The following is a 25,097-nucleotide window of genomic DNA, read 5'->3' on the forward strand; positions in this document are numbered from 1 at the left end:
CTCTGCAAATGACTCCAGATGTATGTGCCATCTTGTGCATCTGGCTTATGAGGGTCCTGGGGAATTGAACCTGGGTTCTTTTGCTTTGCAGGCAAGCACCTTAACCACTAATTCCATCTCCCCACCCATATATATATATCCCGCCCCCAAGATAGGGTCACACTCTAGCCCACACTGACCTGAATTCATTATGTAGTCTCAGGATGACCTCGAAATCATGGCGATTCTTGTACCTCTGCCTCCCAAGTGCTGGGATTAAAGGTGTGCGCCACCACGTCTGGCTTTTTTTTTTCCCCCCCGCCCCGAGGTAAGGTCTCACTCTATCCCAGGCTGACCTTGAATTCACTATGTGGTCTCAGGGTGGCACTGAACTCACAGTGATTCTCCTACCTTTGCCACCCCACAGGCTTTTTGTTTTTAAAACATTTGTTTGGGCTGGAGAGATGGCTTAGCGGTTAAGCGCTTGCCTGTGAAGCCTAAGGACCCCGGTTCGAGGCTCGGTTCCCTAGGTCCCATGTTAGCCAGATGCACAAGGGGGCGCACGCGTCTGGAGTTCGTTTGCAGAGGCTGGAGGCCCTGGCGCGCCCATTCTCTCTCTCCCTCTATCTGTCTTTCTCTCTGTGTCTGTCGCTCTCAAATAAATAAATAAATAATTAAAAAAAAATAAAACATTTGTTTAAACCATGTAAAAGCCAGATGTAGCAGGACGTGGAGTAAACAGTGCTGGGATTAAAGGCATGTACCACCACACCCAGCTCTGTGTGTTAAATAAATATAAAGAAAAGCCAAAGCCAGCCATGGTGGTGCACACCCCTTTAATCCCAGCACTTGGGAGGCAGAGGTAGGAGGATTGCCATGAGTTTGAGGCCACCCTGAGACAACATAGTGAATTCTACTTGCAAATGAATAAAAACATGAAGCGCCTTAATTGTTAAGCCTTCTCTTCAGCCCTCCTATTTCTTTTTCTTTTTGGATATATTTTATTTCTTTATTTATTTGAGAGAAAGAGGGAGAGAGAGAGACATAGGGAAAGAATGGCATACCAGGGCATTCAGCCACTGCAAACAAACTCCAGATGCATGTGCCCCCTGTGTATCTGGCTTATGTGGGTCCTCGAGAGTTGAACCGGGATCCTTTGGCTTTGCAGGCAAGCGCCTTAATCACTAAACCATCTCCCCAGGCCCCCTCATTCCTATTTCAAATCTGTGTCATTGTTGGTAAAGGAAGATTTTTTTTTTTTTTTTTGCCAAGTCAAACCTAGAGTTAATTTTTTTAAAAATATTTTTTATTTATTTATTTGAGAGCAACAGACACAGAGAGAAAGACAGATAGAGGGAGAGAGAGAGAATGGGCGCGCCAGGGCTTCCAGCCTCTGCAAACGAACTCCAGACGCGTGCGCCTCCTTGTGCATCTGGTTAATGTGGGACCTGGGGAACTGAGCCTCGAACCAGGGTCCTTAGGCTTCACAGGCAAGTGCTTAACCGCTAAGCCATCTCTCCAGCCCTAGAGTTAATTTTATATCACAAGAACAAAATAAAGTTTTCTCTGAAAATATCTTTTTTTTATTTCTTTTGAGGTAGGGTTTCATTCTAGCCCAGGGTGACTTGGAATTCACTATGTAGTCTCAGGGTGGCCTGGAACTCAGGGTAATCCTCCTACCTTTGCCTCCTGAGTGCTGGGATTAAAGGTGTGCGCCACCACACCCAGCTTCTGAAATTACCTTTTTTTAAAAATTGTAAAATATTTATTTATTTAATTTGCAAGCAGAGAGCGAGAGAGATAGAGAGAAACAGACACAGAGAGAATGGGCACGCCAGGGCCTGTAGCTACTGCAAATTCCAGACACGTGGGCCCCTTGTGCATCTGGCTTACATGGGTTCTGGGGAATCGAACCTTGGTCCTTTGGCTTTGCCGGCAAATGCCTCAACCGCTAAGCCATCCCTCCATTCCTTCTGAAACCATGTTGATGTTACACTTTGATGCTAACAGCTTGTTCAGAACGACACCACACACATTGGAAAGAGGGCCATTGCCACTTCAACCCTGGCCACCCTGTTAAGAGACCAAAAGCTGAGAACACTTTGTAATTCTCTGGGTTTGGGAGGGAAGACCAGGAAAATCAGACACTCACATTTCAGTACATAATTACTCAAATAGAATTTTAATCATTTTGACTCAATACAATGGGCACGTAGTGTCATTTAAACAGCCTTTGCTGCTGAGTTTCAGGAGTCCAGCTGGGAGGCCATTTTGGAGCAGGAGCGAGTCCAGTACTAAGTGACACGTCCTGGCCGGAGGTGGACAACTGTGATCAGCTGGTAGAATTTGGCTAAAGGGAGAAAAGATGCAACTAACAAAGTAGCCACAGATATTAGTAAAAAGAAAAATACGACCCCAATGTCCGTGTCTTAAATTACTAGGAAAAAAAAAATTACAGGTGAAGTTGTAGCAAATACAGTCTTCACAGATTCAGGTAACTTTATTTGCATTTTACAATGATTTCTCAAGGCCTATATCCAACAAAATCACCTTAAAAAGCTCTATGAAGAATGGAAGTTTAAGTACAGGTGACTCTTGGGGGGGAGGGGAAAAAACAAAGCAAGCAGAGCAGCTTAGATCTCTGAGTGAGCGAGATCCACTTTTGCAGGCAGGGGCCCCGCTTCTTCGTGCTCTGCGGGTTCTGGTCTGAGGAGCACCAGGGAGGAAGCGGGGTACCTGCCGAGCTTCTGCTCATTCACGAATTCCAAGTCGCCATAGATGCTCAGCTTCTGCAAGACAAAGAGCAGCGCATGCCATCAACGCAGGCACTTAGGAAAGCTCTCCCTGTGAGCTTCCCGACAGCAACGCCCGCCCGTAAGGCCGTGCTCAGGGGGCAGAGGCACGGCAGTTGTCATGAGCTCCAAGCCAGCAGGACACGGGGAGACCCTGTCTCAAAAACCAAACCACCAGGGCTGGGGTGATGGCTTAGCGGGTAAAGTGTTTGCCTGCAAAGCCTAAAGACCTTGGTTGGATTCTCCGGGACCCCACGTAAGCCAGATGCACAAGGGGATGCATGCGTCTGGAGTTCGTTTGCAGTGGCTGGAGGCCCTGATGCACCCATTCTCCCATTCTCTCTAACTGCCTCTTCCTCTCTAATAAACAAAATCTTTTTTTTTTTTTTAATTTGCTTTTATTTTTATTTATTTATTTGAGAGCAACAGTCAGAGAGAGAAAGAGACAGAGAGAGAGAGGGAGAATGGGTGCGCCAGGGCCTCCAGCCACTGCAAACGAACTCCAGACACATGCACCCCCTTGTGCATCTGGCTAACGTGGGTCCTGGGGAATCGAGCCTCGAACCGGGGTCCTTAGGCTTCACAGGCAAGCACATAACCACTAAGCCATCTCTCCAGCCCAACAAAATCTTAAAATAAAATAAGATAAAAGTGCCAGGCATGGTGGTGCATGTCTTTAATCCCAGCACTTGGGAGGCAGAGGTAGGAAGATTGTCATGAGTTCAAGGCCACCCTGAGACTACATGGTGAATTCCAGGTCAGCCTAAGCTTGTGTTAGACCCTACCTGGAAAAACAAAACCAAAACAAAACAAAGCAAAAACCAACCAAACAACATACACAAACAATTTAATGATTGTTTTAAAAGTTCTATACATAAGAGGTGGCAGAAAGAATGTAAGAGCCAAAGGAAGGGTAGGACTCCTTACAACGTGCTCCTCCAGACACAAAATGGCCTGGATATCCATGACCTCACAGTGCCTGACACTACCTACACAAGACCCTCATAATAGAGGAAAAGATCATGACATCAAAATAAGGAGGAGACTGATTGAGAGGGGGAGGGGTTATGATGGAGAGAGGAGTTGTGAAGAGGAGGGGGAGGAGGGCATCACCATGGTGTACTGTCTACAATTATGGAAGTTATCAATAATAAAAAGAATCCTATACAGGGGGCTGGGGGAAATGGTTCAGTCGTGAAAGGCACTTTATTTTGCATAGCCTGCCAGTCTGGGTTCAATTCTTCACCACCCAGGGAAAGCAGGGTACAAAGTGGTGTGTGTGTCTGATGTTCTCTTGCAGGGGCAAGAGAGCCTAGCATGCTCATATACACACAGGCAAAGAAACATGCAAATGAGTAAACTGATAAAATTTTAACAAGTCCTACACCCATCACTGAGAAGAGTGTCTCCTGAGACTGGGCGCCCTGTGGGCGGCCAAAGGAAGCAGCCTGTCATGTGCCAGGAAGTACAATCATCCAAGTCATGAAGGTAGTGTGCTCGGTCACAGCGAGAGTTCTCTCTGGAGGACGCTCACGTGACCACGTCCTTTGTGATCTTAACTTTCCTGCTGAGTAGTAGAAGGATGTGGGGCTGGAGAGATGGCTTAGTGGTTAAGGCGCCAGCCTGCAAAGCTTAGGACCCATGTTCGACTCCCCAGATCCCACGTAAACCAGATGCACCAGGTGATGCTGGTGCAAAATTGTACATGTGCACAAGGCAGTGCATGTGTCTGGAGGCCCTGGCATGCCAATTCTCAATCTCTCATTTAAAAAAAAAAAAAAAGAAAGAAAAGGCCAGTCTGTTTTCTGCTACTACACGGTTTAACCTACCATCTATGGAAAGTGATACATACTATTTTTCAAGTGTGTGACTACAAAGACTGTAAATAGAGCACTGTTACAAACATAAAGGTCTTCATAAACATACTTTTATAGCCAACGAGATACTAAAAAGAATGACTGGATGACAGAATCAGTGCAAGCGTCTCAAAATCCATTGGAAAATAGTGACCATGTAAACATTCTTTTGACAGTAGGTCTACTAGATGTATGCTGAGTTCCTGAAGATATAAACGCAAAATCAAAGTTCTTTACTAAGAAATGGGAGTGGTCTGGAGAGATGGCTTAACAGCTAAGGTGCTGCCTGTGAATCCCAAGGAAGGACTGAGGTTCGATTCCTCAAGGCCCACGTAAGCCAGATGCACAAGGTAGCACATGTGTCTGGAGTTCATTTGCAACAGCTAGAGTCCCTGGTGTGCCCATTCTCTCTCAAATAAATAAATAAAAATATTAGAAAAAAATAGGGGAAATGGGGTTGCAGAGGAGGCTCGGCAGTTAAGGTGCTTGCCTGCAAAGCCTAAGGACCTGAGTTTGATTCCCCAGGACCCATGTAAAAACAGATGCACATGGTGGCACATTCATCTGGAGTTCATTTGCAGCAGCTGGAGGCCCTGATGTGCTCATTCTCTCTCTCTCTCTGCCTCTTTTTCTCTCTCAAATAAATGAGTAACAAAATTTAAAATAGGGGGGAAAACTAGGGGTAAGCCAAGCTGGGCATGGCAGCACATACCTTTAATCCCAGTGCTTGGGAGGCCGCAGGCAGGGGAACGGCTGTAGTTCAAAGATGGTGTGGGACACAGAGTGAGCTGCAGGTCAGCCTGGACTAGAGTGAGACCCTGGCACAAAGAACCCCAAATTCTACCCCCAGAAGAGGGCAGCTGAAAATCTATTGGAGACAGTACCATTTCCACAGAGAAGTGGACGGTACCATATGGATGGTCCAGTTGTACAGTGCTTCTGTGGTTACTGTGTGTGTTATAATTACTGGACAAAAGGCAAAATAAAACTGAGATATTTTCTAAACTATTGACCTAAGCAGTTGGCCACTCCGATTCCCCTTATGAAAACAACTTGCTTCAGGCAGCTTTATGGTGACAGGGATCTTTGGGGATGTGTGTAGGAGCAGTGAGGTACGTGTTCCCCGGAAGAACTCGGAAACAAGGGGAGAGAATATCTCACAGAATTAAAGCCACACACAAAACAAACTTGCCACGGCAGTGACATCACGTCAAGGAAAAAGTTCAAGGGTCACCTGACTACAAGCACGAGGCACTGTTACGTGAGGAGAGGGCATCCTGGCCACCAGGAGCTGCGCAGGGAAGAACCGGACGTCACGGCTCCAACATGAACCGTATGGTCCCAGTGACGAGGCGTCGCTACCTTATCTGTCAAAGCAGGCACACGGGGTGGCACCTCCTGATAGGGGGCACTCAGCTAGCTGCCTCACTTACGATCCAGGCAGGCCAGAGAGAACAATGGCTTTGGACTCAGACTGAGCTCATGCTCTGCATCGACCACTTATGGTACGTGGGTTAATTAATTTACAAACTCTTGCAGAGTTCCCGTCTGGGAAATGGGGTGAGAGCAGCAGCCACCTCACAGGACACGAGGACTTATGAATGAGTTCAAACTGAGCACCTGGAACGGTGCCTGGGAGAACAGGCTCAAGGTTTGTCAGCTAAGTCTGGAAGCAGTAGCTAGCATGTGGTGAATTTATTTATTTAAAAATATTGAGGGGGGCTGGAGAGATGGCTTAGCGGCTAAGCGCTTGCCTGTGAAGCCTAAGGACCCCAGTTCGAGGCTCGGTTCCCCAGGTCCCACGTTAGCCGGATGCACCAGGGGGCGCACGCGTCTGGAGTTCGTTTGCAGAGGCTGGAAGCCCTGGCGCGCCCATTCTCTCTCTCCCTCTCTCTGTCTTTCTCTCTGTGTCTATCGCTCTCAAATAAATAAATAAAAATTAAAAAAAAAAAAATATTGAGGGGCTGAGCCAGGCATGGTGATGCATGCCTTTAATCCCAGCACTCGGGAGGCAGAGGTAGGAGGACTGCCACGAGTTCGAGGTCACCCTGAGATGACAGAGTTAATTCCAGGTCAGCCTGGACCAGAGTGAGACCCTATCTCGAAAAACCAAAAAAAAAAAAAAACCAAAAATATTGAGGGGCTGAGGAAATGGCTTAGTGGTTAAGGTGTTTGCCTCTGAAGCCTAAGAACCCCGGTTCGATTCCCCAGGACCCACATAAGCCAGATGGTTTGTCTAGATAGGATCTCACTCTGGCTCAGGCTGACCTGGAATTTACTATGTCATCTGAGGGTGACCTCAAACTCATGGCGATCCTCCTACCTCTGCCTCCCGAGTGCTGGGATTAAAGGCGTGCACCACCACGCCCAGCTTAACTTGCTTTTCTTGAATGCTAAGTTTAATCAGAAAATTGCAGCCTTTCCCCAAAACAAAATCCTTTACCTTAACAATTATGTTTTCTGGAGCAGTTTTTTTTTCCCCCAAGGTAGGGTCTCACTCTAGTCCAGGCTCTCCTGGAATTCACTATGTAGTCTCAGGGTGGCCTCGAACTCATGGCGATCCTCCTACCACTCCTCCCGAGTGCTGGGATTAAAGGTGTAAACCACCACAACTGGGCTAAATTTTATTTGTGTACTTGAGAGAGGGAAAAAGAGGCAGAAAGAAGGAACGGGTAAATCAGGCCACTACAAATGAACCTTAGAGGCATGTGCCACTTTGTGCATGTAGCTTATGTGGGTACTGGGGAATTGAACCTGATGGTTAGGCTTTGTAGACAAGAGCCTTAACTACTAAGTCATCTCTCCAGCCCAAAGACCAGTTAAGTGTTTTTTTTTTGTTTTTGTTTTAATTTTTGGTGTTTGTTTGAGAGTAACAGACAGAGAAAAAGGAAGATAGATAATGGGTGCGCCAGGGCCGCCAGCCACTGGAAACGAATTCCAGAAGCATGTGCCCTTTGTGTATCTGGTTTACATAGGTCCTGGGGAATCGAGCCTCGAACCGGGGTCCCCAGGCTTCACAGGCAAGCGCTTAACCGCTAAGCCATCTCTCCAGGCCCTCGTTAAGTTTTAATGCTCAGTAAGTCGCGAGGTCTGTGGTTATCCACGGAACGAGTAAGTCAGAATTAAGAAGGTGGGTCTCACAGCTTGTAAAGCAGCCGTCATTTCTTACCATGCACAGCAACTAGCTTGCGTTACGTGGCTGTATGAGGTCGTCTCTGTCACATACCACTTTAGGAAATGTTGCCAACCGTTCTCTTCAGTCTCAGGGAACCAAGGACAGACACTTTGCTCAAGTCGGTGAACATGCGTGATAGTGCAGGAAGCTGGCAATGTGACTGTCCTGTTTGCCAACTTGTGATTTGCGTGTGAACCAGCTGCACCCAGAGCAAACCCAGCAAGCCCTCGCTCCATCCAGCTAAACGAACAGGCGGCTTCAGCGGGGCTCCCGGGGCCCGGGGGTTACATCACTCACCTCGGAGGGAGCATACTGCTCCACAGCCGTGGCAACGGCCGCACAACAGATCCAGAGCAACACCATCACAGACAGGACGAGGGTCATGGTCAAAATCCAGCCCGAGTTCCTGGAACGAAATTTAACCATCAGTCGTACTGGAATTTCCTAACTCAAGGTGGAAAAGCATAACGATGTCAAAAATCAGCCTTATGGGGCTGGAGAGATTGCTTAGCGGTTAAGTGTGCATGCCTGTGAAGCCTAAGGACCCTTGTTCGATTTTCCAGGTCCCACATAAACCAGATGGACACAGCAGTGCATGTGTCTGGAGCTTATCTGCAAAGCTAGAGGCCCTAGCGTGCCCATTCTTGATCTCTGTCTCTTTACTAAATAAAAATAAATCTTTAATAATACAACCAAAATGTTGTCTACTATCTTTAAAATTATCTAATAAGGGCTGGAGAGATGGCTTAGCGGTAACGGTGCATGCCTGCGAAGCCTAAGAACCCAGGTTCGATTCTCCAGGTCCCACGTAAGCCAGATGCACATGGTGGCACACACATCTAGAGTTCGTTTGCAGTGGCTAGAGTCCCTGGCGCACCTATTCTCTCTCCCCCTCACTAATAAAAAAATAAAAATATAATATATATTTCTTAAATAAAAAATGATCTCAGCCAGACATGGTGGCGCATGCCTTTAATCCCAGCACTAGGGAGAGAGAGGCAGGAGGATCACCGTGAGTTTGAGGCCACCCTGAGACTACAGAGTGAATTCTAGGTCAGCCTGGACTAGTGAGAGACACTACCTTGAAAAATCAAAAAAAAAAAAAAAATTACCTAACTAACATACTTAAAAAGTGTTATAGCTGGGCGTGTGGTACACGCCTTTAATCCTAGCACTCGGGGGGCAGAGGTAGGAGGATTGCTGCGAGTTTGAGGCCACCCTGAGACTACATAGTGAATTCCAGGTCAGCCTGAGCTAGAGTGAGACCCTATCTCTAAAAACCAAAAAAGTGTTTTATTTGGGTGACAAGATGTCATTCCCTCCACTTTTCAAGGTTTTTTTTTCTTTTTTAAAGATAAAGAGAGAGAAAAACTGGGTGCACCAGGCCCTCTAGCCACTGCAAATGAACTCCAGATGTGTGTGCCACCATGTGCATCTGGCTTACGTGGGACCTGGAAAATGGAACCTGGGTTCTTAGGCTTCGCAGGCAAGTGCTTAGCTGCTAAGCCATCTCTCCAGTCGTGGCTATAGTTGTGTTTGTTTTTTTTTTAATTTTTTATTTATTTATTTGAGAGCGACAGACAGAGAGAGAAAGACAGATAGAGGGAGAGAGAGAGAATGGGCGCACCAGGGCCTCCAGCCTCTGCAAACGAACTCCAGACGCGTGCGCCCCCTTGTGCATCTGGCTAACGTGGGACCTGGGGAACCGAGCCTCGAACCGGGGTCCTTAGGCTTCACAGGCAAGCGCTTAACCGCTACGCCATCTCTCCAGCCCTATAAATAGTTTTAATTGAAGTGCATTCATTCTCTTCTAGGACTAAGGAATTTGCTTCCACAAGAAGGATATATGTGACATCTGGCTCACAACTGTCGGGCATGGGCTGCAGTCTTTCCCCCTTGCCTTTTCTTTTGTGGAGAGAAGAGACAGGAAGGAAGGGCTTCCATGAGAACTCCTGGGAGGGAGGAGAGCATGGGGAATCTGACAGAACCCTCCTCACACTCTCACGAGGCTTGACCGTCTTTTCTGGGAGGGCATAAGGTACCCGTTAGTCCCAGTTCTCTCTTGTCCTGCTCTCTTTAAGAATCCCTGGCACAGGGGCTGGCTCAGCAGTTCAGGCGTTTGCCTGCAAAGCTAAAGGATCCAGGCTTGATTCCCTAGGACCCATGTTAGCCAGATGTTAGACCATGTTAGCTGGAGAGAGAGAGAGAGAATGGGCACGCCAGGGCCTCCAGCCACTGCAAGCGAACTCCAGACGCATGCGCCCCTTGTGCATCTCGCTTACGTGGGTCCTGGGGAACCGAGCCTCGAACCGGGGTCCCTAGGCTTCACAGGCAAGCGCTTAACCGCTAAGCCATCTCTCCAGCCCCCGAGGAGCACATTTTTAACATAAATAAAGGAACTGCACTTTGAGAAAAGCTATTTTGTTTTACTAAAGTGACAGAAGAAGAGGACGGCAAAGAAGGACAGTCACCAGGAGATAAGAGTAAGCTCAAGGGTCACAATAGGGGGACTACAGTTAACAATAATGTGCATACATCACTTTGTGCATCTGGCTTTTCGTGGGGACTAGGGAATTGAACTTGGGGCATTATGCTTTGGCAGGCAAGCACCTTAACTGCTGAGCCATCTCTCCAGCCCCCAAGAGATTTTGAAACTTTCACCAAAGAAATGACATGCATATTTGAAGTGATGGGTATGCTAACGATTCTGTCTGATCACTACACAATGTATACATGTATTAAAGCATCACACTGTTAACCTACACATTTGTACAATTATGTTTCAATTTAAAAGGGAGGATGCTTATTCTTATTACCTTCCAAACTAAAACAGTCAAAAGTACAAGTTTAACATAAAGATGAAAAGGTATTTTTTTTTAAAGTTTTGAACTGCCAATTTAAAAATAACAAAAATGGGCTGGAGGGATGGCTTAGTGGTTAAAGCATTTGCCTTCAAAGCCAAAGTAACCAGGTTTGATTCCCCAGGACCCATGTAAACCAGATGCCTGGGGTGGGGGCCACACATCTGGAGTTTCTCTGCAATGGCTAGAGGCCCTGGCGTACCCATTTTCTCTCTCTCCCTCTCCTCTTCTTTCTCTGTCAAGTAAATAAATAAAAATAATAAAAATGATTTTATCTTTTATATGCATATTAGAGAACACTACGTACAGGGAGAGACATCTTAAAAAACCATCACTTTCTTCATCTTCAAGATAGCTCCTGTGTGCTTGTGAGCTTCTCATTTGAAGATCTGCTGAGATAATAAGGCACAAGTTATGACATCTTGTATCCTAAATTCTAGTTACACACATTTGATTCAAGATATAGATGCATCTGACAGATATCTGTTATTGTAAGTATAATCTGACATATTTTATAACCTGTAAAAATTCCCTTGGCACATGAAAAAAAACCCAGCCTGGGACTACAGAGTGAATGCCAGATCAGCACCAAAATTTTTGAGTTTCCAGTCTTTTCTTTTTTTTTTTTTCGAGGTAGGGTCTCACTCTGGTCTAGGCTGACCCGGAATTCACTAGGTAGTCCCAGGGTGGCCTCGAACTCACAACAATCCTTCTATCTCTGCCTCCTGGGTGCTGGGATTAAAGGAGCATGCCACCACACCTACCTTCCAGTCTTACTTTCAAATGCTGTTGATATTGATGTTTTCTGTTCAATTAGATGTGGGCTCGAATGATAGAAGTTGGTATGTTTTATCTAATTAAAATAGCTTCACATATGTTATCATTACCAATCATTCTCATTCAACACTACAATCAGAAGGTTCGTGAGATCAGTATATACAGGAAGGCAGTTACAGAGGCTGGGAAGGTGGCTCAGTGGTTAAATGCACTTGTGGCAAAGACTGCTGTTCCGGGGTCGATTCCTAAGCTGCTGGATGCAAAGTGGTTCAGGTGTCTTGTGTACTTTTGCGGCAGCAAGAGTCTCTCGCAAACGCATGAGGGGTAGCGTGCACACGCCCACAAATACATAATTAAATTTCTTTCTTCATTTTCTTGTTCATTTTTATTTATTTATTGAGAGTGACAGACAGAGGGAGAAAGAGGCAGACAGAGAGAGGGAAAGAATGGGCGCGCCAGGGCCTCCAGCCACTGCAAACAAACTCCAGACATGTGTGGCCTCTTATGCGTTTGGCTAACGTGGGTCCTGGGGAATCGAGCCACGAACTGGGGGTCCTCAGGCTTCACAGGCAAGCTCTGAAACGCTAAACCATCTCTCCAGCCCAAATAAATCAAATTTTAAAAAAACGAGGGTTGGAGAGATGGCTTAGCGGTTAAGGTGCTAGGCTGTGAAGCCTAAGGACCCATGTTTGATTCTCCAGGTCCCATGTAAGCCAGATGCACCAGGTGGCGCGTGCATCTTGAATTCATTTGCAGTGGTTAGAAGCCATGGTGTGCCCATTCTCTCTCACTGTTGTAAATAAAAATAAGTAAAAAAAAAATAAAATAAATAAATAAATAAATAAAGCCCAGTGTGGTGGCACACACCGTTAGTCCCAGCACTCGGGAGGTACAGGTAGGAGAGATCACTGTGAGTTTAACGCCACCCTGAGTGTACATAAGTGAATTCCAGGTCAGACTGGGCTACAGCGAGACCCTACCTTGAAACACCAAAAAAAAAAAAAAAAAAAAAAAAAGAAGAAGAAATGTTTTCTATTTGTTTAAGAGACAAGAAGTAAAAGTGTGTGTGTGTGTGGGGGGGGTGGGGTCTGCCAGGGCCTCTTGTTACTGCAAATGATAAAAACACGCAGGTACCACATTCGTGTGCCTGCTGCGTGAAGTTACTAAGAAAGTGAACCCCGGATGCAGGCTCTGCAAGCAAGGGTCTTTAACCGCTGTACGTATCTCCACAGCCCGTCACTCCCCACCTTCTTCTTTGAGGAAGGGTCTCTTGCTGAGCCCAGAGCTCACTAACATGGCTGCAGACTAGCTAGCCAGCACGCCCAGGCGTCTTCCTGTCTCTGCTTCCTCACAGTTGGGTTCAAAGGCAGGCAGCACACTCTGGCATCTTCACCTGGGTGCGGGGGGCACAGCTTAGGGCCTCATGCTTGTGCGGCAGCATTTTACTAGTCTACTGAGCCACGTATCTCCTCAGCACGAGCTCGATGTTTTATGCTCTGGGAGCTAAAATTCACAAGCAGTGTAGAAATAAAAAACAGAACAGAGGCTAGGAGGGTTGGTTTAGCGGTTAAGGCATTTGCCTGCAAAACCAAAGGATCCAGGTTCGATTCCCCAGGACCCACGTAAGCCAGATGTACAAGGGGGCGCGTGCGTCTGGAATTCATTTGCAGTAGCTGGAGGCCCTGGTGCGCCCATTCTCTCTCTCTCTACTTGCCTATTTCTGTATCTCTGTCTCTCTCTCTCTCTCTCTCAAATAAATAAATAAAAATAAAATATTGAAAAAAGAAATAAAAATAGAACAGAGAACTTGCGCTTTTGGGGTAGTTTCACTATTCAGTTAGCTAGGAAAGAACATTATCTTATTAGTTCAGATTTACAACATGCTTTGAAACTGTTCTCAGAACAGTGCAATGTGGAACTTGTTAGAAACGCAAATTCACTTCGAAGACCTCGTCAATTAGAAATCTGAGAGAGAGGCAACCAACTCCATCCACTACAACCAGATTGGCCTCCTGACGATTTTATTCAAGTATCTGACAGAAGACTTACAGGACATTCTGCTTAAAGATGATTCCCTCAAGTTTGTAGGCTCCTGTTCCAGCTGTGGTGCATCCTGCATTTCTGGCTTAGACTGAAACGGTATGAAAGCGGTTAAGACATTTACACTTCTTATGCTTTTTTTTTTTCCTGGTAAAAAAAAACTCTACCTCTCTATAAACACTTGAATTAAGAAAAAAATAGAATAATTTCCAAAGGAGTATGTATTAAGTAAAAGTCTGTAAATATGTTAATGAGGCCAATTTTTTCAGCATTTATAATTATTTTTTTCACTTATAGGAAGCCTTTGTTATGTTTTTTGTTGTTAATAGTACTTAAACTGCAACTTCTAAACACAGAATAAATAAAAAAATATTTATAGGAAAAAAAAAAAGAAAAAAACAGAATAATATAAAAATAAAACACATGAACCACAATGTTTTAAAACTGCATTTCCTACATATCTTGCAAAAGGAGAGATTTTTGGTGCTATCAACTGTTTAGTGAGTTTAATTTCCTGACAACATTATAAAAGGAGAAAGATGCCAGGCGAGGTGGCGCACGCCTTTGATCCCAGCACTTGGGAAGTAGAGGTAGGAGGATCACTGTGATTTCAAGGCCATATTGAGACTACATAGTGAATTCCAGGCCAGCCTGGGCTAGAGTGAGACCCTACCTTGAAAAACCAAAAACACAAGAGATGGTTTGAAATGTACATTTCAGTCAACAACATACTAGGTGATGCAGTACTCTGATATGCACACAAGGAATTTGCCTACTGAGGTTTATTTTAGACTGTGTCCCAATATAAAGTAAAATGAAGTAAGACATAAATTAATATACAAAGTGCATTATATTATCTCTCTACTTCAACTTTCAGTTTAATCAGATACTTTACAACTGAGAACTGACTGGCTTTAAATAACACTTACAGGGGATGTAAGGAAAGGTAATCACACTGCCCCAACGCTGAATGTTTACATAAATGCCTAATAACCATTACGATTTGACTAAAATATTTTTAAATGGGGGCTGGAGAGATGGCTTAGTGGTTAAGGTGTTTGCCTGCAAAGCCAAAGGATCCCAGTTCAAGTCTCCAGGACTGACATAAGCCACATGCACAAGGGGATGCATGCGTCTGGAGTTCGCTTGCAGTGGCTGGAGGCCCTGGCGCGCCCACTCTCTCTCTCATATAAATAAATAAAATATGAAAAATTATTTTTAAACAGTTGAATACACGTTCTATTCCAAGACACTCATTTAAGACATGTACATTTACTGTCGCTGGTTTTTAGGTGAATCTATGAGGCACAGTTGTCACCTGGAATATCACTATTTTCCCATCATCAGCCTGAAGATAAAAGGTCCAGGAAGAGGTTATGAAGCTCTGGGCGGAGTCCATCATGTCACTCCAAAATGACGTCAGCAGCGTAAGAGGGAAGAGGAGATGCATTTTTGGCATCAGGGACATGAGCTGAACAAAGAAAAAACTTAAATCGTGAACAAATAACATCGCTTTGTTATTTATATACATGCTTATTTAAGAGAACATAATCAAGATTACTCAGATCTTAAGGGATGGGCTGGGTGTGCAGGCAGAGGTAGAAGGATCGCCGTGAGTTTGAGGCCACCCTGAGACTACACAAGTGAATTCCAGGTCAGCCAGGGGTACAGCGAGACCCAATCTTGAAAAACCACACTAGGCCAAAAAGGAACGAAAATCTTACCGGGATGGGATATAAATAATTTAAGCGAATCCAGCATAATCATTAGTGTTACACCCCATGGTCAATGCAAGTTAATACAGTAAAACTCAAAATCCCAAGGTACAGCTGGGCGTGGTGGTGCATGCCATTAATCCCAGCACTCGGGAGGCAGAGGTAGGAGGATCGGCTGAGTTCGAGGCCACCCTGAGACTACATAGTGAATTCCAGGTCAGCCTGAGCCAGAGTGAGACCCTACCTTGAAAACCACAAAAAAAAAAAAAAAAGAAGAGACGGATTCTTATGAATGCACACAGACTCTTTGTATCTTGGGCTTTCTAACACGTGACTGCATTTCCTACGTAAAAGTTTGAAAAATTAAGAACCTTTTACAGTGCGTTTAGTGTACACAGAAGAGGTGTAGGGACCTTTCAGAACTGACTAATCTAGAGGTATCAGGAGCTAGGCTATGCTAAATAGCACGTATGTGATTTCCACCAAGTAACAAAAATATCTCGATGCAGAATAAAGGATGGGTTAAAGAGTTAAAATGAAACAGCAGTTTGGAAACTGAGTAACATAGATAATAAATGAGGGCTGGAGAGATGGCTTAGCAGTTAGGTGTTTGCCTGTGAGGCCTAAGGACCCAGGTTCGATTCCCCAGGACCTATGTAAGCCAAATGTACATGGTGGCAAATGTGTCTGGAGTTCGCTTGCAGTGGCTGGAAGTCCTGACATGCCCATTCTCTCTCTCTCTAATTAAACAAACAAACAAACAAACAAACGATAACCTGATTCAAGGCAATGGCATGGGGATGGAGAAAAGGGCCTCACTTAGCCTCAGTTCTTCTCACATAAAGTGGGGATATTTTTCTGGACTGTGAGAACAAGATGCAATTAGGAATATAAATACAACTTTAGCCGAAAGGCATTATGTAAGTCTCCAGTTAACTTCCGCTTGCAAACATAATTTTGATGGGTGAAACCTAAGTACAGGACATAACACATGAGGTCACGGTGGAGCTAAACATAATACCAGTCCGAGCCATCTACGCAAGCAAGACTGTTTCGTACTTGTTCTTGTCTCAGCTCGGCAAAGGGCAGCTGATCCTGGCAGCCAAGGTGGCAAGCGTACTGCTCATCGGCTCGGGAGTATGCTTCCGAACAAGCTGAAAGAGAAAAAGGGCCGAGTTTTAAAGAGGGGAGGGTGGGGAAAGGAAAGGAGGCATCTACGAAAGAGAACTCCTAGCATATTATATATGTAAAAAAAAAAAAAATCCTTGCCGGGCGTGGTGGCGCACACCTTTAATCCCAGCACTCGGGAGGCAGAGGTAGGAGGATCGCCATGAGTTCAAGGCCAGCCTGAGACTACAGAGTTAATTCCAGGTCAGCCTGGACCAGAGTGAGACCCTACCTCGAAAAACAAAAACAAAAAAAAAACAACAAACAAACAAAAAAAATCTTTGGGCTGGAGACATGGCTTAAAGTGGTTAAAGGCACTTGCTGTAACACCTGATGGCCCCAAGCCCCATTACCCACTTGAGGCCAGACACGCAACGTGGGGCAGGTGTCTGGAGGTCATCTGCAGATGCAGGAGGCTCTAATGCACCCATGCTTATGTTCTCTGTCTCTCTCAAATTAATAAATAAGTAAGATTTTTTAAACAAAAATAAATTTTGGGAGCTGGGCATGGTGGCTTAATCACAGAACTTGGGAGGCAAGAGGTAGGAGAAGCGCCATGAGTTCGAGGCCACACTGAGACTACAGAGTGGATTCCAGGTCAGCTTGGGCTAAAGAGACCTTTACCACGAAAAAAGAAAAATTTTTAAAAGAAAGGAAGAAATTATTTTGGGCCAGAGAGGTGACTCAGTGGTCAAGGCACTTGCTTGCAGAGCCCAATGGCCCATGCTTGACTCCCCAGTATCCATGTAAAGGCAGCTGCACACAGTGATGCATACATCTGGAGTTTCTTTGCAGTGGCTAGAGGCCCTGGCATATCCATTCTCTCTCTCTGTCTTGCCTTGCTGTCTCTAAGTGCACATGTCAAATGTCTCGTGTGTGTACCTGTTCACTGGAGACCCGGGCTCTGGCTTCATGACGACATTAGGGACCCCATGGCTAAGGTCTGGGTAGTGGAAAGCTCGACACTGGCGTCCGGCAAATGCCGCTGACGGTTTTAAGTCCATACTTGACCTGAGCCAGAGCATTCACGCTTTGACTGCTAACTCCCACGGACAATGCTCCGCCACTGCACGACACCCTCAGCCCTGCTCAGGCTTGCATTTTGAGACAGGGGCTCACCAAGGTACCTAGGTTGGCTTGGAACTGAAATCGGTAGCCCACGCAAGTCTTGAACTTGCGATCCTCCTGCCTCAGCTTCCCGAACAGGGAGAAGTGCAGGCCAGTGCCGTGAGGTCCAGCTTAATTTCTAAAGGAAAACCACTGGGGTTGGATGAGATAATGTGTGTTTTGAGATTATCACTAAGAAATGGGTCACTCAGTCGCAAAACAAAAGGCATCAACGTGGCAAGAGGAAAAACACAATGGAACAGTCACTCTAAGCAAAGTGAACTGGAACGTTCCATGGTACGAGTCTCTAAGGCTGAGGTGAGGCTAGGCATGAAGCCCATGCGAGGCAAGCACATGCCTCACATACACTGAGGCTCCGGAGTCAAACCCCAGCCCCGAAAAACATCATGAACTTAAAACTGGCCTCTGCCAGATAGACTTGCTTCACTAGCCTTTTATTTTCATGTTGATAAAAAAAAATACTCTACCTGCCGGGCGTGGTGGCACATGCCTTTAACCCCAGCACTCGGGAGGCAGAGGCAGGAGGATCGCCACGAGTTCAAGGCCAACCTGAGACTACCTAGTGAATTCCAGGTCAGCCTGGGCTAGAGTGAGACCCTACCTGGAAAAACAAACAAACAAAATACCCCACTCTACCACTGCAGCGATTTTATTTTTCTTCTCAACTCGGTCACGCGTCTGTCAGACACTTGTCCGAGGGGCTAGAAAATGAAGCGCGATGAACGCGGTCACTAGGGGCGAGGGAGCCGCGGAAATCGAGTGCCGGCCTCACAGGACGGCACGGCGCGGGGACGGGGGGTGGGGGAATTGCTACCCTGACTAATTACGGGTTCATTTCATTAAACACCTCCCTTTGAGCAGAAGGCAGGCCCAGGGATGTGAAGTGACACCACCTCTGGTTCCATTCACTGGCACAGTGGACTGAGAATACACTGATATTAAACACTTCGGAGTGTAAACACGATTCAGTGAAAAACCCTGGCGCTAAGTCAACTCTCGATCGGTGAAGGGCCGGCGCCTGGCGCTAAGTCAACTCGCGATCGGTGAAGGGCCGGCGCTGGATATTAAGAGGAGTGTAATTGCTACTCTAGCTTGTCTAAACAAGCGTTCAGTCGAACAAAGGTGTGCTACCCACAGCCCAAAATAAACACACGGTCTCCACGGCACATGAATTGAATGGCTGGGAAATTTTTAGCAGCATCTGGTAAAACTCTCAACGGAGAATTACAGAATGCTGGGTGACTGGTCTGCGTGCTGCCTGCCGCTTTTCTAGGAGACCTGTGCATCAGTCAACTAGAGGGAGCGCTGGAGCGGACGTCTTTTAGGGTGGCGGCTTACCAGATTCACATTCCAATTTGGTCCGATTTAAGTCACTTCCATCATCCACAAACTGACAAATTGAAAACAGCCTGCAACCTCTCTGACATGCGTACAACTCCTCTTCCTGGGAAGTTCAAGAATAAGATGATTACCATAAAAAACAAGTCTTTTCTCTTGCCGCCACCCCCCCCCAAAAAATTAAAAACAAAGCGAAGTTAGTAGGGTTCATTTTAAAATATTTTACTTTATTTATTTGAGAGAGAGAATGGGCGCGCCAGGGCCTCCAGCCACTGCAAACGAACTCCAGATGCGTGTGCCCCCTTGTGCATCTGGCTTACATGTGTCCCGGGGAGTTGTGAGTCCTTTGGTTTGTAGGCAAGTGCCTTAACCGCTAAGCCATCTCTCCAGCCCAGTAGGGTTTATATTAAACTATCTGGTAGATTTTTTTTTTATAAATGAAAGGGGGGGGGGGAAGCTAGAAGCCAGGTAAGATCCATGATCTTTGGCACATAAAGAGATCAGAGTTTGTTATTTTAAAGAAGTGATGTCAAGGAAAAAAAAAAAAAACAACCTAGTGGCTGAAAACCCCGCCCTCTTCCTGCACTTAGGGGTCATTAACTTATGAGGAGAAAAGCTGAAAATAGAACAACACAGATGGCCCGAATCCTGAGCAGGGAAGGAAGGGAGGAGAGTGGCCGCTGGTGTGCCTCTGCTGGACCCAGTTTTGCACAATCCATCAGCCCAGCCTAGTGCAACTTGGACATGGCAAATGGTCCAAGACCTTGATGACGTGAGGTATTCATTTATAAAAACATTTGTAGAAAAGGATTTTTTGTTTGTTTGTTTGTTTTTCGAGGTAGGGTCTCACTCTGGCCCAGGCTGACCTGGAATTCACTATGGAGTCTCAGGGTGGCCTCGAACTCACAGTGATCCTCTTACCTCTACCTCCCGAGTGCTGGGATTAAAGGCGCGCCCCACCACGCCGGGCAGGAAAGGATTTTTTTAAAAAATGGCCTTAATTTATCTGAAAGCGCAAGTAAAGAGCAACTTGACTATGATGAATGGGAAAGGCTACCACAGTCAGATCTGAATCAAACATTTTAGGTGAAGAACTGCAGTCACTTTACCTATGGAAATACCAGTTTTATCGTCATAAAAAGAGACAAGAGCCCTGGGCGTGGTGGCACATGCCTTTAACCCCAGCACTGGGGAGGCAGAGGCAGGAGGATCGCAGTGAGTCCGTGGCCACCCTGAGACTAGAGTGAATTCCAAGTCGGCCTGAGCTACTGTGAGACCCTACTTCGAAAAACAAAACAAAACAAAAAATAGATCCATCCATCCATACACACATTCAGACAAGAGAGCTGCAAGAGTACTACTAAATAAGCTTTATCATAAACGCCGAGATGTGACACATTGTAAACCCCAGCTGTCGCTGCATTTATAGTTAAGGTAAAAATATATTTCGTACCATAGCAGCTTTTATAAGAGAGTGAAAGCATTTTTTTTTTGGAACAACACGTATTTTTTTTTTTTTTAATATTGCAAACAGGAGCTCATGATCAAGAGCTATTCTAAATGATATTTTATTTACAGATTTTTTTTTTTTTTTTTGGAGAAGGGGTCTTGATTCTCTTGCCTTCTGAATACTACAGGCAAGTGCCAACACACTCAGATCAGATCTGCTTTCTTTTTTTTGTTTTAAGAGTTTATTTTTGACATTAAGTTGGCTTCATATGCCCAGCATGGACATTTAGAACACTTCACATCCCACAATGCACCTGCACACGCAAGTTCATTTCATATCCCTCCTTTTCAACATTCCCTGACCCCACGGAGACTTCCATGGGCTTATATAGTTGCCTCGGGAGTTGGATATCCTGTATTCTCAAGAGTGGATGCATGTGGCACAAAGACCTCGAAGGAGGACTTTGGCAAGGCCGGACAGTTAACGCCACAGCGATGGGAGTGTTCCCTTCCTGCACGCTCTGAGTACCCTCTGCCATTTTTTTTTCTTTTTAGACAGGCTCTCATGTAATGCAGGCTGGCAGATCTGCTTTCTTTTGTTAAATCAACCCCAAAAGGCATCCAGAACCAATTTCAGAAAACCGTATGGGTATGCTGAAGAGACCGGGTTCAGGAATCAGCTGTGGTTGGAGCTCAGCTCACGTACTCGGTTCACACTTGGGAAAACTGCTTCATCTCTCTGAGTATCCATTTCCTTGGTTGTGAAGGAGAACGTCAATCTTGCATATATGAATTACACTAGCTAGCAGACAGGACATCAATAATATAGATAATAGGGGATGGAGAGATGGCTTAGCAGTTTAAGTGCTTGCCTGTGAAGCCCAAGGACCCCGGTTCGAGGCTCGATTCCCCAGGACCCACGTAAGCCAGATGCACAAGGGGGCGCACACGTCTGGAATTCATTTGCAGTGGCTGGAGGCCCTGGTGTGCCCATTCCCTCTCTCTCTCTGTCTCTCTCTGTGTGTCTGTCGCTCTCAAATAAACAAATAAAAATAAGCAAAAATTAAAACACCCACAGTATGCCAGGCACCATGTTGACACTTAATGTATTACATAACACCGGTACAGGGGTTGGAGAGATGGCTCAGCAGTTAAAGGCACTTGCTTGCAAAGCCTGATGGTCCAGGTTCGATTCCCCAGGACCTACATAGAGCCAGATACACAAAGTAGCACATGTGTCTGGCGTTCATTTGCCAGAGGCCCCGGTGTACCCATTTCCTTCTTCCTGTACAAATAAATAAAACATTAAAAAAAGTCGAAAACAGCATGGTGATGATGACTATGTAAGCCCAGTACTTGGGAGGTCGACATACCCTAGTGAAGAATCTACAGAGAAAAACAAAAACAAAAACCAGATTATTAGCATAATACCAGCACAGACTAAGCACACAAATAGTAGCTACTAAGAAACACATCCTTGGGGGCTGGGTAGATGGCTTCGTGGTTAAGGCACTTGCCCATAAAGCCTGAGGACCCAGGTTCAGTTCCCCAATACCCACGTAGGCAGGATGCACAAGGTAGCACATGCACCTGGAGTTTGTTTGCAATAGAAAGGATGAAGGATGCACTTTCTATTTCTGTCTACTTCTCCTTCACTCAAATAAATAAATATTTTTAGGAAATTACATCCTTATTCTAAGCATTTTGTGTCCTGTATGGTTATAATTCCAAATAAGCAGACATTTCATGCTCTGTGTATCCCAAATGACTGGCAAGGTTACACAGAATATCTCAGGGCTGGAGATATGACAGAGGTTAATTAAGAGTGCTTGCTGCAGAAGCATCAGGTATGAGTTTGATCCCTAGCACACAAATTTTTTTTTCTGATTTTCAAAGAATATATTTATTTTTATTATTTATTTATTTATTTAATTTTAAATTTTTATTAACATTTTCCATGATTATAAAAAAAAAAATCCCATGGTAATTCCCTCCCTCCCCCCTGACACTTTCCCTTTTGAAATTCCATTCTCCATCATATTACCTCCCCATCTCAATCACTGCACTTACATATACACAGTATCAACCTATTAAGTACCCTTCTCCCTTCCTTTCTCTTCCCTTTATATCTCCTTTTTAACTTACTGGCCTCTGCTACTAAGTATTTTCCTTCTCACGCAGAAGCCCAATCATCTGTAGCTAGGATCCACATATGAGAGAGAACATGTGGTGCTTGGCTTTCTGGGCCTGGGTTACCTCACTTAGTATAATCTTTTCCAGGTCCATCCATTTTTCTGCAAATTTCATAACTTCATTTTTCTTTACCGCTGAGTAGAACTCCATTGTATAAATGTGCCACATCTTCATTATCCACTCATCAGGTGAGGGACATCTAGGCTGGTTCCATTTCCCAGCTATTATAAATTGAGCAGCAATAAACATGGTTGAGCACGTACTTCTAAGGAAATGAGATGAGTCCTTTGGATATATGCCTAGGAGTGCTATAGCTGGGTCATATGGTAGATCAATCTTTAGCTGTTTTAGGAACCTCCACACTGTTTTCCACAATGGCTGGACCAGATTGCATTCCCACCAGCAGTGTAGAAGGGTTCCTGTTTTTCCACATCCCCGCCAACATTTATGATCATTTGTTTTCATGATGGTAGCCAATCTGACAGGAGTGAGATGGAATCTCAATGTAGTTTTAATCTGCATTTCCCTGATGACTAGTGACGTCGAATTTTTTTAGATGCTTATATGCCATTCGTATTTCTTCCTTTGAGAATGCTCTATTTAGCTCCATAGCTTTTTTTTTTTTTTTTTTTGGTTTTTCGAGGTAGGGTCTCACTCTGGTCCAGGCTGACCTGGAATTAACTCTGTCATCTCAGGGTGGCCTTGAACTCATGGCAATCCTCCTACCTCTGCCTCCCGAGTGCTGGGATTAAAGGTGTGCGCCACCACGCCCGGCTTCCATAGCCCATTTTTTGATTGGCTTGTTTGATTCCTTATTATTTAACTTTTTGAGTTATTTGTATATCCTAGATATTAGTCCTCTATCAGATATATAGCTGGCGAAGATTTTTTCCCATTCTGTAGGTTGCCTCTTTGCTTTTTTCACTGTGTCCTTTGCAGGCTAGCACAAAAATTTTTACTTTAACTTTTTTAACAAGTTAGACATGGGCTGGAGAAATGGCTTAGTGGTTAAGGTGCTTAACCTAAGCAGCCATGTTTGATGCTCCAGGTCCCATGTAAGCCAGACACACAAAGATGAGGCAGATGCAACATCGCACATTGCCACTAGGTGGCGCAAGCGCCTGGAGTTCAATTTCAGGGTCTGAGGCCCTGGCATGCCAATTCTCTCTCTCTAAAATTAAAAAGAAAATAAAAGGTTAAAAAAAAGAGGCAAGGGGCTGGAGAGATGGCTTAGCGGTTAAGCGCTTGCCTGTGAAGCCTAAGGACCCCGGTTCGAGGCTCGGTTCCCCAGGTCCCACGTTAGCCAGATGCACAAGGGGGCGCACGCGTCTGGAGTTCGTTTGCAGAGGCTGGAAGCCCTGGCGCGCCCATTCTCTCTCTCTCCCTCTATCTGTCTTTCTCTCTGTGTCTGTCGCTCTCAAATAAATAAATAATAAAAAAAATTAAAAAAAAAAAAAAAGAGGCATGGTCAGGCATGTCTGCACCCCAGTCCTGAGGGGTTCAGAGACTAAAGAATTGCTTTTTGGTCTGAATTAAAAAAAAAAAGAAATAAATATAAAAACAAAATGCAATTCTTTCTGAGTTTAGTGAGAAACTCCAAGTGTCTACTCTGGCCTCCAGATGCATGGCACACACAAAAAACTACCACCTCTAACACAGGGCATAAGGAAAGGGTGTTGGCCACCATACTGACTATCAGGGAAGTAATTCAAAGGTCCCTCAATGCCAATACTGTCTAGATAGCTTTCACAGGCATTTTTTTTTTTTTTAAATCCTTAGCTAACTTAGCTAAGTCAAGCTCACTACACTTGTTCATTCTCTTTTTATTTTTTTGGGACACTGGACCTTATTCACTTGTACATGCTAGCCTCAAACTCCTGGCGATTCTCCTTCCTCAGCCTCCCCCTGAGTGTTAGGATTTTAGGTGTGAGCCACATGCCAGGTTAACTATTCTCTTCTTACTCAGTACTCATACAATACATGCTAAACTGACGCTGTAATGCAGAACAGAAATACCTGTGGTACGTTAGACGGCGTACTAAGTGTCAAATATACTATCTTTAAGGGGGGGCGTGGTGGCGCACGCCTTTCATCCCAGCACTTAGGAGGCAGAGGTAGGAGGATCGCCTGTGAGTTCGAGGCCACCCTGAGACTACATAGTGAATTCCAGGTCTGCCTGAGGTAGAGTGAGACCCTACATCAAAAAAAATATTATATATGTAAAATATATATATGCATATATGTATATACGCACGCACACACATACATACATATATACATATACATACATATATATATATATATATATATGTGTATATAGATATATAAAATCTTTGATCTTCACATTAGCTCTGCAAGGAATGAGCTCTTCCTGCAGCTGACAAAACGAAGCTACCAGGAAGTGATCAGCAAGGATACAGATGCTAACAGAGGAGCTGGGAATGGACCACAGGCTTGCAAAGCCCAAAGCCATACCCTGATACAAAATGACCACACTGGCATTAATTAGCTTTGTTATTAATATGACTTCTATTGCGTATCTGAGTGAGCCATGGCAAATTATGCAAATGTATTTTTGAGAATAAAAGGTATAAAATATAGTAATTTTATAATATCTACCTAAAAAA

The 25,097-nt window shown here is 45.0% G+C and overlaps 1 protein-coding gene across 2 annotated transcripts in view; it reads right to left on the reverse strand.

Moving 5' to 3' along the window:
• Positions 1–2,142: 2,142 nt before the first annotated feature.
• The window catches only part of Tmem59 (transmembrane protein 59), a 27,975-nt gene continuing 5,020 nt past the window's right edge, over positions 2,143–25,097 (reverse strand). The window contains exons 2-8 of one of the 2 annotated variants that reach the window (XM_012951913.2): positions 18,829–18,934; positions 16,255–16,349; positions 14,799–14,951; positions 13,490–13,571; positions 10,971–11,055; positions 8,100–8,208; positions 2,143–2,768 (exon numbers count right to left, since the gene is read on the reverse strand). In XM_012951913.2, coding sequence (XP_012807367.1) covers positions 2,613–2,768; positions 8,100–8,208; positions 10,971–11,055; positions 13,490–13,571; positions 14,799–14,951; positions 16,255–16,349; positions 18,829–18,934 — 786 coding nt within the window. In that variant the 3' untranslated portion in view covers positions 2,143–2,612. The remainder of the gene's footprint in view (positions 2,769–8,099; positions 8,209–10,970; positions 11,056–13,489; positions 13,572–14,798; positions 14,952–16,254; positions 16,350–18,828; positions 18,935–25,097) is intronic. The other variant, XM_004671334.3, reaches the window with a different exon arrangement.

The sequence above is a fragment of the Jaculus jaculus genome, chromosome 21 (assembly GCF_020740685.1).
Source record: "Jaculus jaculus isolate mJacJac1 chromosome 21, mJacJac1.mat.Y.cur, whole genome shotgun sequence".
NCBI lineage: Eukaryota > Metazoa > Chordata > Mammalia > Rodentia > Dipodidae > Jaculus > Jaculus jaculus.